Source organism: Anguilla anguilla, chromosome 13 (genome assembly GCF_013347855.1).
Source record: "Anguilla anguilla isolate fAngAng1 chromosome 13, fAngAng1.pri, whole genome shotgun sequence".
Taxonomy (NCBI): Eukaryota; Metazoa; Chordata; class Actinopteri; order Anguilliformes; family Anguillidae; genus Anguilla; species Anguilla anguilla.
Window position 1 is genome coordinate 18,696,952 of NC_049213.1, and position 19,121 is coordinate 18,716,072.

At 44.4% G+C, this 19,121-nt stretch overlaps 2 protein-coding genes across 6 annotated transcripts in view; both read right to left on the reverse strand.

Annotated features, from left to right (window-relative positions):
- Positions 1 to 754: 754 nt before the first annotated feature.
- On the reverse strand, positions 755 to 4,967 carry zgc:158296 (uncharacterized protein LOC791212 homolog). The gene is made up of 4 exons (XM_035387629.1): positions 4,347 to 4,967; positions 2,541 to 2,734; positions 1,913 to 2,100; positions 755 to 1,589 (listed from the first exon to the last, which is right to left on the reverse strand). The coding sequence occupies exons 2-4, from the start codon at positions 2,724 to 2,726 to the stop codon at positions 1,439 to 1,441; spliced, it is 525 nt and encodes a 174-aa protein (XP_035243520.1). The 5' UTR covers positions 2,727 to 2,734; positions 4,347 to 4,967; the 3' UTR covers positions 755 to 1,438.
- A 79-nt stretch (positions 4,968 to 5,046) lies between these two features.
- The window catches only part of arhgap4b (Rho GTPase activating protein 4b), a 28,097-nt gene continuing 14,022 nt past the window's right edge, over positions 5,047 to 19,121 (reverse strand). For 2 of the 5 annotated variants that reach the window (XM_035387623.1, XM_035387624.1), the window contains exons 10-24: positions 18,706 to 18,885; positions 18,256 to 18,340; positions 17,759 to 17,786; positions 15,826 to 15,922; positions 13,689 to 13,749; positions 13,068 to 13,145; positions 12,316 to 12,444; positions 11,924 to 12,029; positions 10,833 to 11,060; positions 10,683 to 10,738; positions 10,196 to 10,370; positions 9,800 to 9,898; positions 9,242 to 9,388; positions 8,764 to 8,842; positions 5,047 to 8,141 (exon numbers count right to left, since the gene is read on the reverse strand). In XM_035387623.1, the coding sequence (XP_035243514.1) occupies positions 7,953 to 8,141; positions 8,764 to 8,842; positions 9,242 to 9,388; positions 9,800 to 9,898; positions 10,196 to 10,370; positions 10,683 to 10,738; positions 10,833 to 11,060; positions 11,924 to 12,029; positions 12,316 to 12,444; positions 13,068 to 13,145; positions 13,689 to 13,749; positions 15,826 to 15,922; positions 17,759 to 17,786; positions 18,256 to 18,340; positions 18,706 to 18,885 (1,737 nt within the window). In that variant the 3' untranslated portion in view covers positions 5,047 to 7,952. Of the gene's footprint in view, positions 8,142 to 8,763; positions 8,843 to 9,241; positions 9,389 to 9,799; positions 9,899 to 10,195; positions 10,371 to 10,682; positions 10,739 to 10,832; positions 11,061 to 11,923; positions 12,030 to 12,315; positions 12,445 to 13,067; positions 13,146 to 13,688; positions 13,750 to 14,382; positions 14,411 to 15,825; positions 15,923 to 17,758; positions 17,787 to 18,255; positions 18,341 to 18,705; positions 18,886 to 19,121 lie in introns of all 5 variants that reach the window. The other 3 variants (XM_035387628.1, XM_035387627.1, XM_035387625.1) reach the window with 3 other exon arrangements.

Genomic DNA, 19,121 nt, shown 5'->3' on the forward strand with positions numbered 1-19,121 from the left:
GACTTTGTTCAGGCTTGCACCTACACAATTCAGGTGACAGTCATCAGGTGGCCTTTGCCTCAATGCAGGGATGTGGAATGTGGTATCTGGTCCCGGAGAGACACAGGGTCTGCTGCTGATTGTTATTTTAATTTACAAACCAGTTCAGATGCAGGTGAACTGACTTAAAACTGACTTAACACTGTATGATCAACTTCTGTAACTGAGCAATTAAGTGAGCAACAACAGAAATCAAGAAAGCCTGCAGCTTTAGTGGACCAGGGTTGGGGACCCCAGCAGACCCTGCATCTCCGCAGGACAAGAGTTGGGGACTCCAGGAGACCCTGCATCTCCCCAGGACAAGGGTTGGGAACCCCAGGTGTAATATTGTGTGGAAACACAGAACCCCCTGATTTAGTTGGGAAGCCATCAGTTCTGCTTTTTCCATTCCCGACAGAAGGCTGGGGCTTCGGTTTCTTCGGAAAGGAACTGCTGATTTAACAATGCTAAAAATAAAAAATAAATGTCTGTTTCGTAGTTTCTACTGTCCTGGAAGACAGTGCTGGGTTGTGCTGTTCCGCCTGTAAATTAGAACACTTTCATGCTGCCTGATGGGAATGCAGGTACAGTTAGACTTACTCTGAAACCTTGGAAACCCTCTCACTGTGACACTATTGCTCTTGTGAGAACTCGTGTTGCCATGGTTTCCATCAGGGAATGTTTTACTACAGTAATGTTGAAGCTTTGGCAACATATAGAGCCAGAACTCACATCATGGGAACAAAAAGAGTTTTAATGAATGTATATGAAATTAACACGAACATCACTCACGTAGTGAAAGAGGCTGATTTACCAGTATGTATAATCATATTTTCATTAACCAGCTTACTCAACGCTTTAGTTCTACATTTCAGTGAGTATGTATTTGAAAACAGGCAGGGGGTGAATAGGTTGACAGCTATTTTTTACAGTCTCTGGTTGACAGTCATTAAGCCTGTCGTTAAACTTTTTGCTCATCATAAGTACTTCTCTAAGCTGCCGTGGCCTTAAGAATGCATGAGCTATAGGACTTACTTGAGTTAAGTTTCCAATATCCTATCACGCACCCAGAGTTAAAAAAGAACACTGAACTACAAGTATAAATTGGACATTGAAATCCTTAGTATGAGAGTCAGCAGCTGGAAAAACACCACACATGCAACATGCATTCTCTTACAATACCAAAGGAGAACAGGAATCATTAGCTAATCAGCATTTGCTAATTCAGGCAGATCGAGAGATGTTATTGGATCAGTGTGAATGGTGAGCAAGTGTAAGTGTTTTGCACAATCATTGGTTCCGTGTTTACTTTGGAAACACTCCAAGCTTGTCTCCGTCAGGTAGGCGGAGCCTCCGGTTGGGTCCACAGAAGCAGCGTCCTGCTGTATGGAGGAAGGGAGAGAGCGCACGGCCACACCCCTCACTCCTTGGACAGTGTGACGTACAGCCCGCTGCAGCAGCGTGAGACGGACTCGCACAACGGGCCGAGGAAAATGTTAATCACGCTGAACCACAGAGTGCGAACCCACGGCAAACAGGAATGAAACACCTGCACACAGGGCATCACACACCTGAGAGAGGGGGGGGGGAGAGAGAGAGAGAGAGGGGGGGGGGTGTGGAGGAAAGTGAGTGTGGGTTAGTATTAATGTCATTATAATCCAGTAAGAAAAATACACAATTTGAGGCGGGTAGAAGAATGCTAACAGAAGCACTTAAATTTGGTTTATATATTTTTTAATTATCTGAAAAACCTGACATTACAAATGTTAGTACTGCATAATTATATTATATGATTTATTTCTATGCATATAAATGTAAAGTATAAGGAACAGTGACATGCTGCTATAAGTCATTTAGTGCACTGTAAGAAAGCAGTAGACGTGTGGTGGGGTACCAGATGTGCAGGCAGGCGAGCCAGGCGAACAGGCAGCCGGAGAGGAGGGAGACGGGCACAGCCAGCAGCAGGGTCAGGCAGCGGTAGCTCCAGATACGCGCTGACTCGAACCCGATGCCGCTGTACACCCACACGCGGTCGCAGCTGTGTGGGGAGGCAGGCTCTGCCAGGACATCGCTGAATTCCACCTGAGAGATGCACACAGATTCAGGGGCAGGTGAGGTGCGAGTGAGATCTCTTTTATCTGCAATTCTCTCAGAATAAAATGCCTCTCATGTTTCTCAGAGCTTTCTCATCAGTATTATGACACTGAAATTTATTTAGTATCTCTGCAATGAATAACCTCCCAACACACAGAGACATACACACACACACCTCCAGGGATTGGTTAATATCATACACACTATTTGGTTTCCAGAATGTTTCATTTAAAAAAGGAAATGTACATTTGTCCTTTTTCCATTGTCCCTTCCATGTCACTTTAATCTCAGAAGGAATGAAACACACCTACTTGTTTAATTTCACTTGTTTAATTTCTCTCTCTAATTTCTCTCTCTCACACACACGCATTCATGCGTGCACACACATACACATGTACACATGCACACACACACACACACACACAGACCTTTAGGTGCTGGTTAACGCCGTATGGGTCCCGGGACTCCAGCTGGGACAGGGACGGGTAGGGGGAGGGAGTGGAGAACTCTGGTGGTGGGGGCGGAGTTTGTTGAAGCTTCTCCAGCACCTCCTCGTCTTCATCATCATCATCATCATCCAGCTTACAGTCAACCAGGTATTCATCTGACATCATAGTTATGGCTGAGAACAACATAACAAGAATATATAGTGTACTTGTGCTCTTGCAATTGATGTCCGTCAAATGCAAAAAAAAGTCTCAAAGGTAGCTACACAATGAATGTATTCCAGGCACTGAAATCTACAGTACTATAATTACCAGAAATAACATTCTCCCACTTAAGACAAACCATAAGATCGTTTGGAAATGCCTTTATTTTTATTTTTGAGGTTTACTAGAATAGTAGTAAACCTTATGACATAACTGTAGGCCAAAATCAAGAGACCTCTCCACATGTACTGGAAGGAGTAGTTACAAGGCACTCTACTCTGAGGTGTGTAAAAATCCATATAGGAACACTTTAAAAACAAGAATGTGGTCTTCACATTTAGGACAACCAAAGACCTTTCCTAATGTAGAAAGATCTTACAAAGAAAAATCTTGATCTTGAGGAGAAATCAAATTTAAAAGCCTGTCTCTAGCACAACGTCAGCTGTCGCAAACACAACTCAGTGTTCTGGAGCAGCTCAGAACAGCACAAATGCATGAAATGATATGTGGACCAAGAGAGATTGGGTACTATGAAGCACTTTAGGGCCAAATCTGTGTTCGGTATAACCATCGTGATTCATAGAGAGCTATAGGCTACTTTCAAACCACCTGCTGCATCCAACTGTTCAAGGTGCAAAATAAGGTCCTGTGAAATTGTAGCAGCAGTGATGAGGCCTGGACCATTGCTCCAGACGATTTCCCACTGTATCTTCCTAGCCACTAGTTGATCACTTTAAAAAAATTCTACATGTCCTTATTCTAAGTGAGCTTTGTGTAATTTCAATGGGTGGTTAAGGGTGCAATCCTTTAACTCAAGTTTGCAGGGTCACAAATATCTTTTTAACAGGAGTGATCATACGTTGTTATATTAATTAGTATCATATTAGTTCTTGAATATCTGGCTACAGTATCATTCCTTGCAAGAAAAACATTGGTAAAAAAAAAAAATAAACTAGCTGTGCCAGTGCCTTGGAATAAGTATAGCTTGCTACCATGACAGTAGAATAATAACAGAGTGTAATTGCAAATAGATGTTTAATGAGAGTAGGTAGTGTTGCCAGTTATCCCAAAGTATTCCTGAAATTCCCCATCTTCAATTGACTCCTATACAAAATTTTCAAAACTCCTCCTATCAATATCTCCTTTTAAAATCCCCCGACTGTCATTAACTCCTATCCTTACCCATGGCATTATTTTTCAAAGCCTAGCGTGGTCTGTCACCATGAGTAAGTAGCAGACAGAGGAGGGTAAAATTGCATGCATTTTATGATTTTCATATGCTGTGCTGTAATAGTGTATAGCTTGGTATTTAAGCAAAGATATTTCTCCCAATGGTTATTGTTGGCTATAAAGCCAGACATTGTTCTGCACACTGTCTTCATTTTGGTTTGCTATCCTATAGACTGTGGTTACAAGCAGGCAAGTTTGTTAATCATTACTTGTTAATCTCTTGGTATGTTCAAAACATTAGTTATAATCTCAAGCCTTGAAAGCCAGATTTTAGAATATCCAATAGCTCGTTACCAGACGAGGTGATTCCACCTGCGTGGCCAGACCATGGGTCAGGAAGCCACTCCCACTTACCTTCTGGAGAGCAATGGCATCCGAATCCTCAGGGCTGTGCTGGAAGAACAGGAAAATGGAAACTCGCTCCAGCGGCAATCAGGGATTCGTACGTTAGTGACGGCAACGGCGGTGCGTCCCGTTCGGGTCCTGCCCTCTATGCCTGCCCGGCCCACCTCCCCGTGCCTGTTCCAGGGTCCCCTTACCCTATAGCTTCACCCACAGGTATTTTATGAAGCTATGAGGTTTCACACACCTTTGGGTCAGTCGCAAACTGTATGAAGTGACATAAGGAATTAATAGCCTGACGTTCACCGTTCTGTGCCCTGTGTGAGACCGTTTCTCTGTGTGGTGAGGGGTGTCTGTGAGAGGCAGAATTAGTCGGGTGAGGTTGGGGTTATTTTTGGGCCAGGAATGAGGGGTGGGGAATGAGGGGATCTCAGCTTACATGACGATAGCTCTTGTGTCTCATATTTAGGTAGATGGACACAGATACTGTACACCCACCTCATGTAATATGGACATAATCCCTGTCCAGCCACATACTGACAGCACTGACCTTTTATGTCTAAAAATGGAACTCAGAACAACAGAAAGCTGGACGGTCGCAAGTTCTTCTCAACCGACCGTGCTGCCGCGAGTCCTGTTGCGTGGGTTAGTCAGCTCTGCTGCAAATGCAGTACTCTGCACTGCACGCCATCATCCACCAACAGACACCAAGTCAGAATCTATATCATTTATTATCATTATATTTCTTAAACAACAATAACTTGAGTGACAGACATCACAGAACGAGGAGAGAAAAAGTGTGCGTGAGCTGGATCGCACATACGCTAGTGAATCTCGCTGTGGGTTGTGCACAAAGTTAGGAAACAATTTGTGTGTTGTGGCTCAGAAAATGTGGAAGTAGAATCTTCCCCTCAACTCTTGTTTTCACAGTGTATAGATTTCCCACTTTTGTCTCGCTTGCTCTCAGAGCGCTATGCTCGACCCTCGATCTGGGCCCTGCATCCCTCAGCAACGCTGTGGCCCGAGCACGCTATAGTGTGGAGCGAATGCACACTACCCTAGCCTAGCTTAGCCTAGCCTAGCCTAGCCTAGCCCAGCCCAGCAGGAACACGGGTGCAGAGAATGCACACTACCCTAGCCTAGCTTAGCCTAGCCCAGCCCAGCAGGAACACAGGTGCAGAGAATGCACACTACCCTAGCCTAGCTTAGCCTAGCCCAGCCCAGCAGGAATATGGGTGCAGAGAATGTGTATGTGTCATTGTCAATCTGCTCGCCACCACACCAGGGAGTTAAACACTGATGTGCAAGTGACACCAAATCTGAGGTGTTCCCATAAAACCTTTCGCCCCAAAACAAAGGGCTAATCTTCCCTCTGTTCCTGTGAATGAAATGACATGAAATTGAGCCATTTGGCTTCTCTGTGACCCTTATTTTACTCTGAACAATACATTTTTAACAATAAATGTAATTTCATTTGCACTGCACTATAGTCACAGATTAATTTTAAAAAGTCAGGGAGTAAACTGAATTATAATAAATGTATAATAATATAATAAAACAAAATAAAACATTCTATTAAACCAATAAACACTTAAGTAGCTATATGGAAAATTTTTGGAGGCCAGCACAGTAAAGTTGAGGACTGGCAGCCGTCTTAGGACCCTCAGTCCATCATGTGGTTCAGTGTTTGTCACTGATCGACAGTGAACACTATATTCATTTTCATAATGTGTGCAAGTGGCACAAATTAACTGCCTAATGATGCCCACATCTTCGACCTTAAAATTATTTTACACACCTCAAACAGGATAGTACACAGCATTTTTTGGCAGAATATCTAATGAAAAGGTATTTTAATAGTGAGGACTGACACAGACAGAGCAAGCTGTGTAAATCATCTTCTTTTACAGGGCTCCCATACGGCCAATCTCTGCAATCAGAGTCACTGTTTGTCAAGACTACCTCACTCTGGGAATTTACATTTACTTTGGAACAAAGGAGGCAACATGAAAGAAGATGGAAGGATGATGAAGAGTTTGCCGTTAAAAAAAGTGGCCAAGCCCCGTAAAGGGCCCATGGCAACGCCTCCATTTTGGCTCAAATACACCTTCCTGTGCCACCTCCCTCTGAAAAAAACTTCACAAACTCCCTAATATCACAGGTATTTGAGGAACGAAATGGCAGTAAAACAGATTGCACAAAAACTCCTGTGTTTGGGCACCCAATAACAGGGTGTTTTCAGCAGGGTGTTTATAAGGTACCCTAAATAAATTCATTTAAAAAACAAACAAAAACAATAGGGTGGCTATGTTCCCCTTGTGCTTGGCCAGTAATAAACATTTGAATCCATCCTAGGAAAGTTCAAGTGCTCTCTGTTAGTCCGGAGACATTAAGCCTGCAACAGGGTACAGATGAGCTCGGTACCTGCCCCTGAAATGTACCCAATTTGCCTTGTTCCTATTGGCCAGTCCCAAATTCTCATGGCGAACAAAGGCAAACCACACATTTCCTTTAAATGTCCACAAAACTGGGGGGAGAAAGTTCCTAAACATGCACAGAACCTGGTCCGATTCGTTTTTGGCACCATATGAAGCACTGCACATATAACACAAATCATCAGTTAAATCACTTAAATGTCACGCATGATTTCAATTTACAATGAAAGCAATATCCAGGATAAAGAAAAAAAACACACTATCAGCTGTCTACATCATAGTGGAGCAGCTTCACGACTTTTCACTGTTTCCCAGCATTCCCTCCACATTACAGTCACATGGTGAGAATGCTACAGCACGGTCCAACCTGGAACCATAATTGTAACAATAACTAGATTATAAAAACCACTCCCATTCACATTAATAAAGGTGCGTACGGTACAATGATTGCAATAATAATAAAAAACAAAAAGAATTCAGTCATTTTCAAAACACATTTCTAATGACAAAATGAAATCACTGCTGTGCACTGCCTCTGCCCATAGAAGCATGTGTGTGTTGGCTCACAGCTATGCACATCGATAAAGCCGGTTTGAACAACAGCAAGTGATTTCTAGTTTAGTTATAATTACAGTTATTGTTACACCATTCCATGGAAACAGGCCTGTAAGTCATGGATAGGTTGGTTCCAGTCCTTGGGAATTCAGTTGCCTTCTGCTCTTAGTAACTCCTGACATTTTGAGTTTTAAAACACTGAGAAGGAAAAGATGGCAGACACCACCTCTGTTAAAACAATGAGGAAATATCTTTCACCCCTCCCTTCTCTTCTATATATACAATCACAGAGGATACCTTCTCATAAAAGGGCTACCTCTACCTCTCATTGATAAATCTTTGACGGGAGCTGGTCTCTATGGAGACACATCCTAGTGCGAGTGTATCACGATGGTGGAGACTGCACTGACTGGCACTGCATTGTACAGATCATGGAGTGAAATATAAAACAAGGAGACACTACAACTCTTGAAAAAGTCTGGAAGAAGAGATAAAATAAAATCTGCTTTTTTTTACAGCCCTACAGCTCAGAAATACCAGTGACTGGTCATTGTTAATTCCCTGTTTAAAGAACTCTTCCTCCGTTATCCAGTCTTCCCCTCCTCTTCTTCGTCTCTCCCTGCCCCGGTCAGTCCTGCGGTTTGGCCGGCTTGAACAGGTCCCTCCCCCTGAGGCCAAACCCGCCCTTTTTCTGGGAGGAGCGGGGCGCGGAAGGCGGCGGGGAAGATGCCACTGCAGGGGCAGGGGTGGCGGTGTCGGGGGGGGGCTGCCGAGCGAGAAGCTCCTTAAAGACAGAGTTCATCTGCCGGCTAACCTCCTGAGAGAGGCAGAGAGATTAAACACCACAGTGACAAAAACAACATCATTTTGCATAATGTCTACATCTTGTACTCAACACCACTTTTTCTATATTCCATTTACCAACACAGCATCCTGATAAGAGTAGAATATGGACCACAGACTGGGTGTATTTTTTATATTTTTAATCCCAGAAGACCCCATTCTGATTTTCCTGTGTTTACACAGCAGTTTATAGAACAACATAATACTAAACAAATGAGAACAACTGAATTGCTACTATGAAATATTCATATTTATACTTACTGTACAAAAAATTACTGTGAAGTTTTTTTGTTATCACTCTCAGAATTTAGAACATCCTATAATAATTATTGCAGTATCAAGATGTTTTGTGACCTATAAGACCAAAAATACCCAAAAATTGGGTACTTTTATTACAAAATCCTAGTATTTCTGACTCAAATATGCATCAAATCCTTCTTCCATAGGACGTTTTCTTTGTGGAAACTTTACAGTGACTGCATCACTGTAACATCCCTCGTCCGCTGTACACTATGCTCCAGTCACTGTAATACCACTCAGCTGCGATGGTCAGTGCTTCAGTCACTGTAATACCGCTAACACTTTAGGCTTCTCACCTTGTCAACCTGAACCGTCTGTCTGTCCGGTTGGCCCATCTGTCTCACACTCTCCAGAGTGTTCCTCCTCTCCTGGAGTCTGAGAGGGAAAATGACATTTTAACAACAAGTTATTCAACAGTTGTTTAAGAGCACAGTTAAAATGAACCAGAGTGGTGAAATTAAAAACATTACACAAAAAGAGTGAGTGACTGCGCAGCCAAGCTGCTGGTTGTATTTGCCAACATGCGCCCTCCAGAGTTCGAGGAGGGTGTTGCACCAGAGCAAAATCAATGATTGGGCCTCCACACCGAGTAAGACCAAAAATGTATTAATGTAATGGATAATAAAATAAATTTACAAATCGGAGACATGTGAAGGCCAGTAAATGCACTAAACTTCACTCTGTGGTACTGAGTATCGGTACTAAACATCGACGTTGCGGTGCTCGGTGCAGGGGGGATTGTGGGGGTGGGGTGAGAGGCGGGCGAGCGCGCACCCTGCGTGCTGGCGGCCCAGGCCGGGCGAGTGGGGCAGAATGAGCCGGCCCTCGGGCAGGTGCTGGGGCAGTTTGCGCACAGGGCTGCAGCTACCGCCCCCTTTCTGTCTGCTGGGGAGAGATGCACTGTCACTGTTCACCCGCAGCCTGAGAGTAAGGGAGAGAAAGACACACACATTTATACACCCACGTTTAGTGTTAATGCATGTGTTGATTTACTGTTATTGTTGTTCAGAATTTACATTATCACTATCCAGGGGTCCCCCTGTTATTACACATATGTAATTATTCACTTGTATTAACACGCTGAAACTAACTGATTTCTGTAGACTTTGGTAATATCTGAAAATGTAGGAACTTGAATTTGAGAAAGACACACTATCATTGTTCACCCTCAGCTTGAGAAAGAAAAGAGTGTAGTGTGGTCGTGTGTGTAATGAGTGTAACATGACTGAGGGTGTAATGAGTGTAACATGACTGAGTGTGTAATGAGTGTAACATGGCTGAGTGTGTAATGAGTGTAACGTGATTGAGTGTGTAATGAGTGTAACATGGTACCGGGTGCCTTGTTCAGCCAGCTGCTTCTCCTCACTCAGATTCCCTGTGCTGCCGCCTCGGCTGTCCTCTCTCCTTCCTCGTTCTGGCTGGTGACCCCCCCTGAATGAGAGAAAGAGAGACAGAGGTTATGGGATGTTTGTTCATTTTTTGAAAATTTAATCTTCTCAGGTATTAAACTTTGCACATACATGCAAGTTATTTACATTTTCATAGGATCAAAGCACTCTGTACCACAAAGAGACAGACCATTTGCATGCATCTGCAAACAACTCAGATAAATAGAGTCCAATACGCCGATATACTGTTTCTGAATAAAAGACTTTTCATTGAAATAAACAATGATTTATTTTTATTTTCTTTCCCCAAAGCGGTGTAATGGGAGGATTATAAACTCACCCATCAGATACACTGATGTACTTGTGAGGGATGAGCCCTTTGACTCCACCCACTTCACCTTTCCACCAATCGGGAGACGCCTTGCAGTGCAGCAGTAGGTGGTCACCTTGCTTGAATGACAGCTCTGCTGTCGAGCGGGCGACGTAATCAAACATGGCCACCGCATCGCAATCTACTTGAAAGACACAGACACGCACCAAACACCACTCAGTGCCCAGTTCATTCTGCTTGACACCAAAGCACAGACATCAGACATCACTGACAGCTCAGAATGACAAAATTCAACCATTTTCTTGAAATTATCGACTTTCATACTGACAAAACAAAATTTACAAAAACAAGTTCCCGTCAGGTTGAGTCCCTGTATTGGCCTCCCGACAGGGAAATGAACACGTATGCATGGTTAAAGTTCCTGTGATAGATGTAAAAAACTACTCCTATACAAAATGGTCTTCTAATGTTGGATTTTTGATCTGTTCACGCTCACTGTCTTCGCTGTGCGGGTGTTCAGACTCTCCCTCCCCCTCCTCCGTGATTGGCTCACTGCAGGAACACATGACATCACAACAGTGAATTCATGGCTCATATGACAGGCCCCAGATAGCACCCCAAAGTGGTCCAATCCTGTGCCTCTCACCAGTACTCCTGTTCCAGCGTCATGCATTTCTCATATACGGGCCCCTGCAGCTCGAGTGGGCCAGGGAAGATGACCTCATGCTGGAGGATCATGGTCTTGACGAGAGCATTGATCTGGGGCTGTAGAGTGACGGCATCGCCAGTCTCCGCCCCCCTCAGCAGGCTGGGCCCGAAGCAAACCGCCAGGTTATACGGCTGCATCATGTTCTCATCACTGTACTGGGACACGCTGTACGCACATGCGTGCACACATACACACACACACACGCACGCGCACGCACATGCGCACGCACACATACGCACACACACACACACATGTACACACACACACACAAGGACGCACATACACACACACACGCACGCGCATGCACATGCGCACGCACACATACGCACGCATACACACACAAACACAAGGATGCACGTGCACACACATATGAACACACAAACACAAGAACACACGCGCACACACACAAACACAAGTATGTTAGTGGACACCTAAAGTGTTCAATATGGTATAGAACAGAAACCATACAGACTAATATAGTTCACAGCCATTGTTGTACCAGGGTCTGCTGATTTTTTTTTCCACTTTAAATTCAGTAGCCAGTTTAGACACAAATGACCAAGTGAGGAGAGTTAATGGTTTATATCAGTTATAAATTATATAAGTTATACATAATAATAAAAAACACAAGACACAGCACAAATCCAGGCCAGGGTTAGGGACCCCTGATTTAGCAATATTACAGGTGTGAAATTAGTCTTAACATGAGTTTAACGGAATTTCATTCTGCAAATGCAGTTAAACACATTAACACTCTAATCTGTCTAACTCTGGTCAGTCATAGTGTGTTCCATCTCCAAGTGATCATGTAATGTGCACTGTAGCAGTATTGTGGACTGAAATTCTCTCTCTCGCGTTCTTGTGGAGTAAGTCTCTCTCTCTCTCTCTCTCTCTCTCTCTCTGCAGGTAAAGTTTTGTAGAGTAGCACTTGCTCCCATATCTACTAATTTTGAATATTGCTCCGAGAGAGAAGAGAGACAGGGAGGAGGAGGACAGTAAGAGAAGATGGGAGGATGGATATTACTCACTGGTGGAGGAAGGCAAAGAGGTATCGCATAACGATGACGATGGGCTGGGGGAAGGAGGAGATGACTGACTTTATGTGCGTTGCTCTCTCCGTCTCGCTCTCGATCTCTAAAGAGGTGGCACATACATGCACGCGCACACAAACACACACACACACACTGTAAGCCACAGAACGGCAGAATGGGCACACATAAACACAGACAAACACAAACACAGACACACACACATGCATACACGCACGTACGCACACACACACACACACACACACACAAACAAACATACATTCACATAAGCACACACACACACACACACGCACACACACACATACACATACACAAACGTACATGGACACAAACACAGACCAGTAGACAAGGCAGAGCAGGAAGTGTCTTACGGACGCATTCCATGAGCTGGCTGAAGCTCTCCTCAGGGAAAAGCGGTTTCTCCAGGCCTCTGAAGTAGAGCTTCAGCACGCCAGCCACCGAGTCAATGTCACAATCACTGTCCGTTAGGGGATCCTCCCCTGAACAATCGCAGCAACCAATCAGAGATCAATAGTCACTCAACCAGTCTATAAACTCTATTCAATACATCAATCACTTGATCAACAAATCAATCGACCAATCAATCAACCCTCGATCAAATGATCAATACATTGCTCAATAAACCAATAAATCAACCAATTAATCACCGAAGGCAGTAGTCATCCAGTCAGTCAACCCACCTACCAATCAATCAGCCATCAAACTTGCAATCAATCATTATTTCAACCATTCAAACAATCAGTCAGCCAATCTGTCAAAAAATGTCAACATGTTTCCTAGCAGCTTCACCTTATGGAACATTAATGCACCAGGCTTAAGATTGCAAATGTAATCATGTAAAAAAAAATGGGTCTAAAAGAGACTGTGGAGATGCATATAAATAATGTGTTTCATTTGGGAACTGAAGGAGCTGAAGAAAGTTGTGCTAATTATTTACTTAGCAGATGATACCAAAGCAGTCAGCTTTCTGTCTTTTCATTTCCCATTTGGATGAAAAGTAAAAAATAAAAAAAATACTAATTGAAAATGAGACAATAAAATGTATTCCTTTAGAAAATATATTAGCACACCAACAAAGCAGACAGTGCAGGCAAGACTTTACCTCTCTCAAAGGCATCTCTGATGTGGGCGACCACACTTTGAGATCCCGGCACTCTGAATATCCCCTCATGGTGAAGACCTGTGTATCACACGCACACACATACACACACACACAGTGTGCAGACTTGTCGGATATCTAGATTTTAAATTATCCTCTACAAATATCACCTCTGTTGTTAGAAGCAGACACAAACTTCCATCTTTCTTAGAGGAATTCAATAGCTGAGCTGGATTATTGTACCAATTAAAATATTCAGGTTTGGTCTCATTATAAAGAGGTTAAAACCATGAATCTTTTGATAACATCATAGTGCTTACCCCTGTTTCCAACAACATAAGACAACTACAATACATAAAATTGCAAGCTTTCAGATAATGCAGCTGCTGCCATCTGAGGAATCTGAAACTTGCATCTGGGCCTGGCATTTCTTGGTGTTTGGTGTGCACAGGGTCTGACAGTTACACATTTAACTTGCTTCACCTGGTTTTTTCTGATTTTACTTCTGATTTCACCATGAAAGCTCAAACCAGCAGCAGCTGTAGCTCTCCAGGACCTGGGATGGGGACCCCTGGATCACACGGCTTGCACTGGGTTGCAGTGCCGTGCTGAGCCTCCACTCACCATGAAGGTTGATGAAGCGGATGCAGTTTTCCACCACCAGGGGGATGGGCTGGCCAGAGCTCTGTGAGAGATGGGTGGAGTCAACAGAGCATGACACAGCATGCAAATCTGTGCCAACTGTTATCTACTCCCCACACATGAAAATGTCAACCCTTCGCAATCCCTTGTTTTTGGAGACACATTGGTGCAACTGAAAAATTATTATCTTATCCATGCATCACATTTATTTCAGCTATTTTGTGTATATTGAAAAATAAACAAGTTGCAAAGATAGTACTCAACTCAATGAATTATTGTACTTAATTGACTAAACTAAGTCATCTTAACCATTTGACAAATGTAGCCAGAAAGTATAGCAAGTTCCCAGGATCTAGATTTAGATAAAATCTATACAAGTGATATAACTTTGTACTGTCACACAGATGCAGAGAAGCACAGACACACAGACGCACAGACACACGGACATACAGAAGTACTGAAGCAGAGTAGCATAGATGGACAGAAGCCCTGAAGCACAGAGGCACTGACACACAGAAGCACAGAAACACAGACACAGATGAACAGACACCCAGATGCACAGACACACACAAGCACAGAAACACACAAGCAACGACACACAGGTGCACAGAAGAACAGATGCACAGAAGCACAGACACACAGACGCACAGAGACAGACACACAGACAGAGCTCTACCTGTGTCCTAGACATTTTCCTCCTCCTCCTTGTAGCCACACGCAGGCAAGCAGAGGGGCGGAAACAAGGCCAGACAGGAGGAAGCAGAGGAGGAGAGGAGGAAGACGGACGGACGGACAGGGCAAAAGATAGGGCGAGACAGACCCACAGTCAGACGTCCACGGAGAGAAAGAGACACAGACACAGAAGAGAGACCTGGTTAGACATGAAGCCGCAGTGCCAGTCTCCAGCATCGTACCAAAATGGACGATATCACGGTGGCCGTCCACGGTGGCAGGGGTCCCTAGCTCCACTGCATATGTGCATCATAACCTGTATCATAGCCTTCATCACGCAGTGTCAAAGGGAGGGAACCACTTTCCAGGATTCAGCCAACCAATTAAGCCAAAATTTCAGTATCAAGTAAAACAAAGTGTTCCTTTTTTCTTCAAGAACAGGAACAAGTGTTACTAACTAATTTAGTCAATTATTGGACTTGCCAAACTGTCCGTGAACGAAAGTGACTATTTTATACCTTGGGGGCCACAGAGTACCATCAGGGAATCAATGATTTCACATCCCACAGTACACTCAGTACTGCAGGAGAGAGCTAGCGCTGATCAGAGAGGCGTGTATCTAACTGGCTGCAGCTGGCAGGTTGTGTGCACTTGGCACATCATTGTAAGTGATGTGCCAATTTAATAATTTAATTATTTAATTATTTAATTATTTAATAAACAGCAAACAGCCATAAAAACAATATTGGCACTGTACAGTAACCGTGCAGAGATGACATGCATCCAGTCTAATGGTCACTGTATCAGGTAATTTCCCTCACAGGCCAGGACGTGGGCGAGGTTTTTGCACACAGCTTTGGTACCGTATGAAGCAGGGGGGGCGGTACAGCGTGCCACACCCTCCCGAAGGAGGGAGAGGGGAAGGGAGAGAGAGAGAGAGAGAGAGAGAGAGAGAGTTTGGCAAGCAGAGGAGCAGGTCAGGGCAGCACTGCGGTACATGGTGGGAGCGGCGCTTGGCAGATGGTTCCGCCGTTTGGTAGCAAGTTGCCACCGGAACATTCCAGCAGGGCGGGACAGAAAAATGCAGCAGCAAGACTGACTCAGACTGAGAGACTATGCCTTCACTGCGGAACACGGCGGGGCACTATCTGGCAGGGTGGCAGTATGCGGTATACTGTGGCAGCCATGTTTATCACAGAAATATGACAGGATCTGGTGATTAGCTGCCTCAAGCTATAGCCACACAAGTAATGCAGCAGGGGCGCTCTGAGCCCCCACAAGTTCACTGCCTCCCCCCCCCCCCCCCCCCAAACAGGTGCAGCTGGAGACAGTGGCATACCTGTGTGGGTAGGGGAAGGTGGCAAAGGGTACAGACAAACACACAGGAAAGTTTGAGGCAGACAGTAGCAGCAGTTAGAGCCATTGTGGGCCTGGTTTGGGCCTGTACCTGGATGAAGGAGAGCATGTCTCCAGTGAAGAGTTTGTGGTGGTACTGGGAGCAGGGCCGAGACTTCCGCACACGCACCGACCTGCTGGAGTGTGTTCTGGGAATATACAGGAGTGTGCACTATAACACTGCATACGCACACACACACGCACACATGCACGTACACACACGCGCGCGCACATGCACGCACACACGCACGCGCGCACACATGCTTGCACACAAACGTGTGCACCATCCTGCTGAAGTGTGTTCTGGGAACATACAGGAGTGTGCACTATAACACTGCATACACACACACACACACACACATGCACGTACACACACGCGCGCGCACATGCACGCACACACACGCACGCACGCACACACGCTCGCACACAAACGTGTGCACCATCCCGCTGAAGTGTGTTCTGGGAACATACAGGAGTGTGTGCTATAACACTGCATACGTACACACACACACACGCGCACGTGCACACACGTGCACACACACGCACCATCCTGGTGTGTGCTGGGAACATACAGAACTTTGTGCTGTAACACTGTGCGCACACACACACACACACACACACACACACACAGTACAGGTTGTGTACAGCACACGTATGAATTGTGAGAGGAGGTACCGGCCAATGTTCAGTCCTACCACCCTGACAGTAACACAATTCCTCAGTGTATTTAAACACATTTCACTCGTCTCAAAAGAAATACATATCACACTCTTCAAAAATAAACACCACTCATTACAAAATGCGCATTACAAAATAGTCCAGTTGCTTATAAAAGTACAAGTTTATAAAAGTACAACATTATGCACTCCTTAAAATTAAGAACTGAGTTTTGTGACACAAAAATGAAATTGGAAGAGACTTAGCCTTGACAGAACACTACAGGGTGTCTCACTCAGGCACAAGCACCCGTGCCTATTCAAACTGCCAAACACGAATGACCACAGTCGACCCGCACACTATAGCGCCGAAGAGCCGTGCAGAGTCAGCCCAATCATGAACGGCTCGATCACAGGAACACCCAAACGGTCAGAACAGCATTCTGAAATTCAGCACATCTACACGCAGAGTATCCATCACTGCGTCAGCCCAGGACATGAACACCCCAAGGGCCTCCATCTGTACATTACCTGGCAGGCTGCTCCTCACACTGACAGCGCGGCGGGCTCTATCTTGGACTCGGCGCAACGCGGCGGTAACCCAAGCGCACGTGCCTTTGCTGGTTTCAGACAGACGCAGTCGCCATTTTCCCGTCCAGCGACTACGCTGTTAAAATAGCGAATGACCTTGCACCAATGTGGGCGGGTTGGCCTTCAAGGGGTAATAAACACTAAATCATGTTTAAGTTCTGAAGCCAAGCACTCCGTCTGAATTTAATACATCGCATTAGTCCTAATGTGAAGAAAAACAAAAAGCTAAATAAGCCAAGCCAAACCACTTATATTAACAATCTATCAAAGGGCAACACGCAGGTGGCTTTAAAGAGAATGGAAGATGACACTCTAATTGGTTTATCGCATGTTATGCCCAAGACACACTTATTTATTAATTAAGCTACTAAGTCCAGGCATTTTGAACCTTGTGCCTTACTCTGCACTTGAACTATCCACCATGAAACTAGCAAAAGTGGGTCTGGCCACACCTTAAATGCACTTGTGCTTTGCACTTAAGACCATGCACTAAGACCTTTACAATAGAGTCATGTGTGTGGAAATATTATCAGTGTGGAATTGGAGTGGAACACTGAGCAATCAAATACAAGACATACCATACAGCAGCGCAATGCTGGCCAATAAGCCAATCAGATATATCCATATTGTACCACTACAGAATATGGACCAGGCAGATAGACGGATAGATAGATAGATAGACAGGTAGAGAAAGAGAGAGAGAGAGAGAGAGAGATTATAAAAGTCCTTTTTATTTACCTGGAGGGATCACTGTCAATTGCTTCAGCTAGTGGAGAGAAAGAAGCAAAGAGAAAGGGAGGAATGAAAAAAGACATAGATTATAATCAAAACCATAGTCGTTATTTACTTAAATGTGTAACTACAGCAAAATAAAAACTTTGGAAAAAGTTGTGCAATATTAGAGCAACATACTGCATAGTCATGTTCACTGTAAAAAGCTTTGTAATGTACTTGACACCGTCTTTGATAAACTATTTACTTATAACACAGTCTCCATATTTGATTCACAAAATTACCAATTATAATGATGGCATTGGTACAATATTGTTCTACATTAATCATAGTAGAGTACTTTTCACCATTGCAGTTGCTTGTTATGGTGTCGCCTGCGGGAGTGTCGTGAACTATTGATGCTAATTACGGGCGCCGGCTGCAGAGCTGTGTAACAGTGACGTGCGCTAGTGACATGCCGTAGTAACGTGTGTTACTGAGCTGGGCTGCACTGTGCGCTGTACCTTTGTGTATGGCCTCCTTCAGCAGGTCGTGTTTGGCCTGCAGCTTAGACATGAGAGAGCTGCCGCTGAGCTGCTCCTTCACTTTCTGAGAGAGGAAAACAAGAATGAATGGAGCTGTTATCATTTATACATAATATATTATATATTACAAATATAATTACAGTTAAAATCATCTTCATCTTCATCCCTACCCTCAGGATAATGTAATAATTACTGTGGCCTATTGGTGCCCCTATCATTCTGATTCTTCTTATATGTTTGTGTGTCTCCAGGGACAGAGGAGCTCTGAGTTCTGAGCTGAACTGCCAGATGAAATACAGGCAAAACAATAACTGTCGTTGCCCAAAGCCCCATCCTCCCCAAAGGATTGTGATGCATGTTGAATGTTGTTGGGAGTTGTTTATGTGTTTGTTAAGTTCTGTTTTTCTGAAAAAAAGCAGTATTCCTCACAGTGAAGTAGTAGCCTTCTGTCTCCTGCTGATTGGCCCGCCGTTTGAGCATGCTCAGCTTGCTGCTGGGGGCGTCACCCTCCTGTGGTTGGCCTACGGTGTTGTCAGGGGGGAGGTTGCAGTCATCATCAGAGATGTTCTCCAGGAGGGCAGCATGAGTGGCTCGCAGGGTTTTACTGACCTGTGGGCAGGTGGGGGAGGGCAGGGAAACAGTACAGGGGAATTATCTTTATTAATTTTCACTGTATCTTTAAGGAAACTGAAATTTAGGCTCAACTTGGTTCTGCCTGTATCAGCAGACAGATCAACACCTCTTACACTGAAAGATACAGGGGCAGGTATGTCTCTGTCCACAAGAAAAAAAAATTATTTGCATGAGAAGAAGAATAAAATAAGAGTGATTCAGGCATTAGTAAT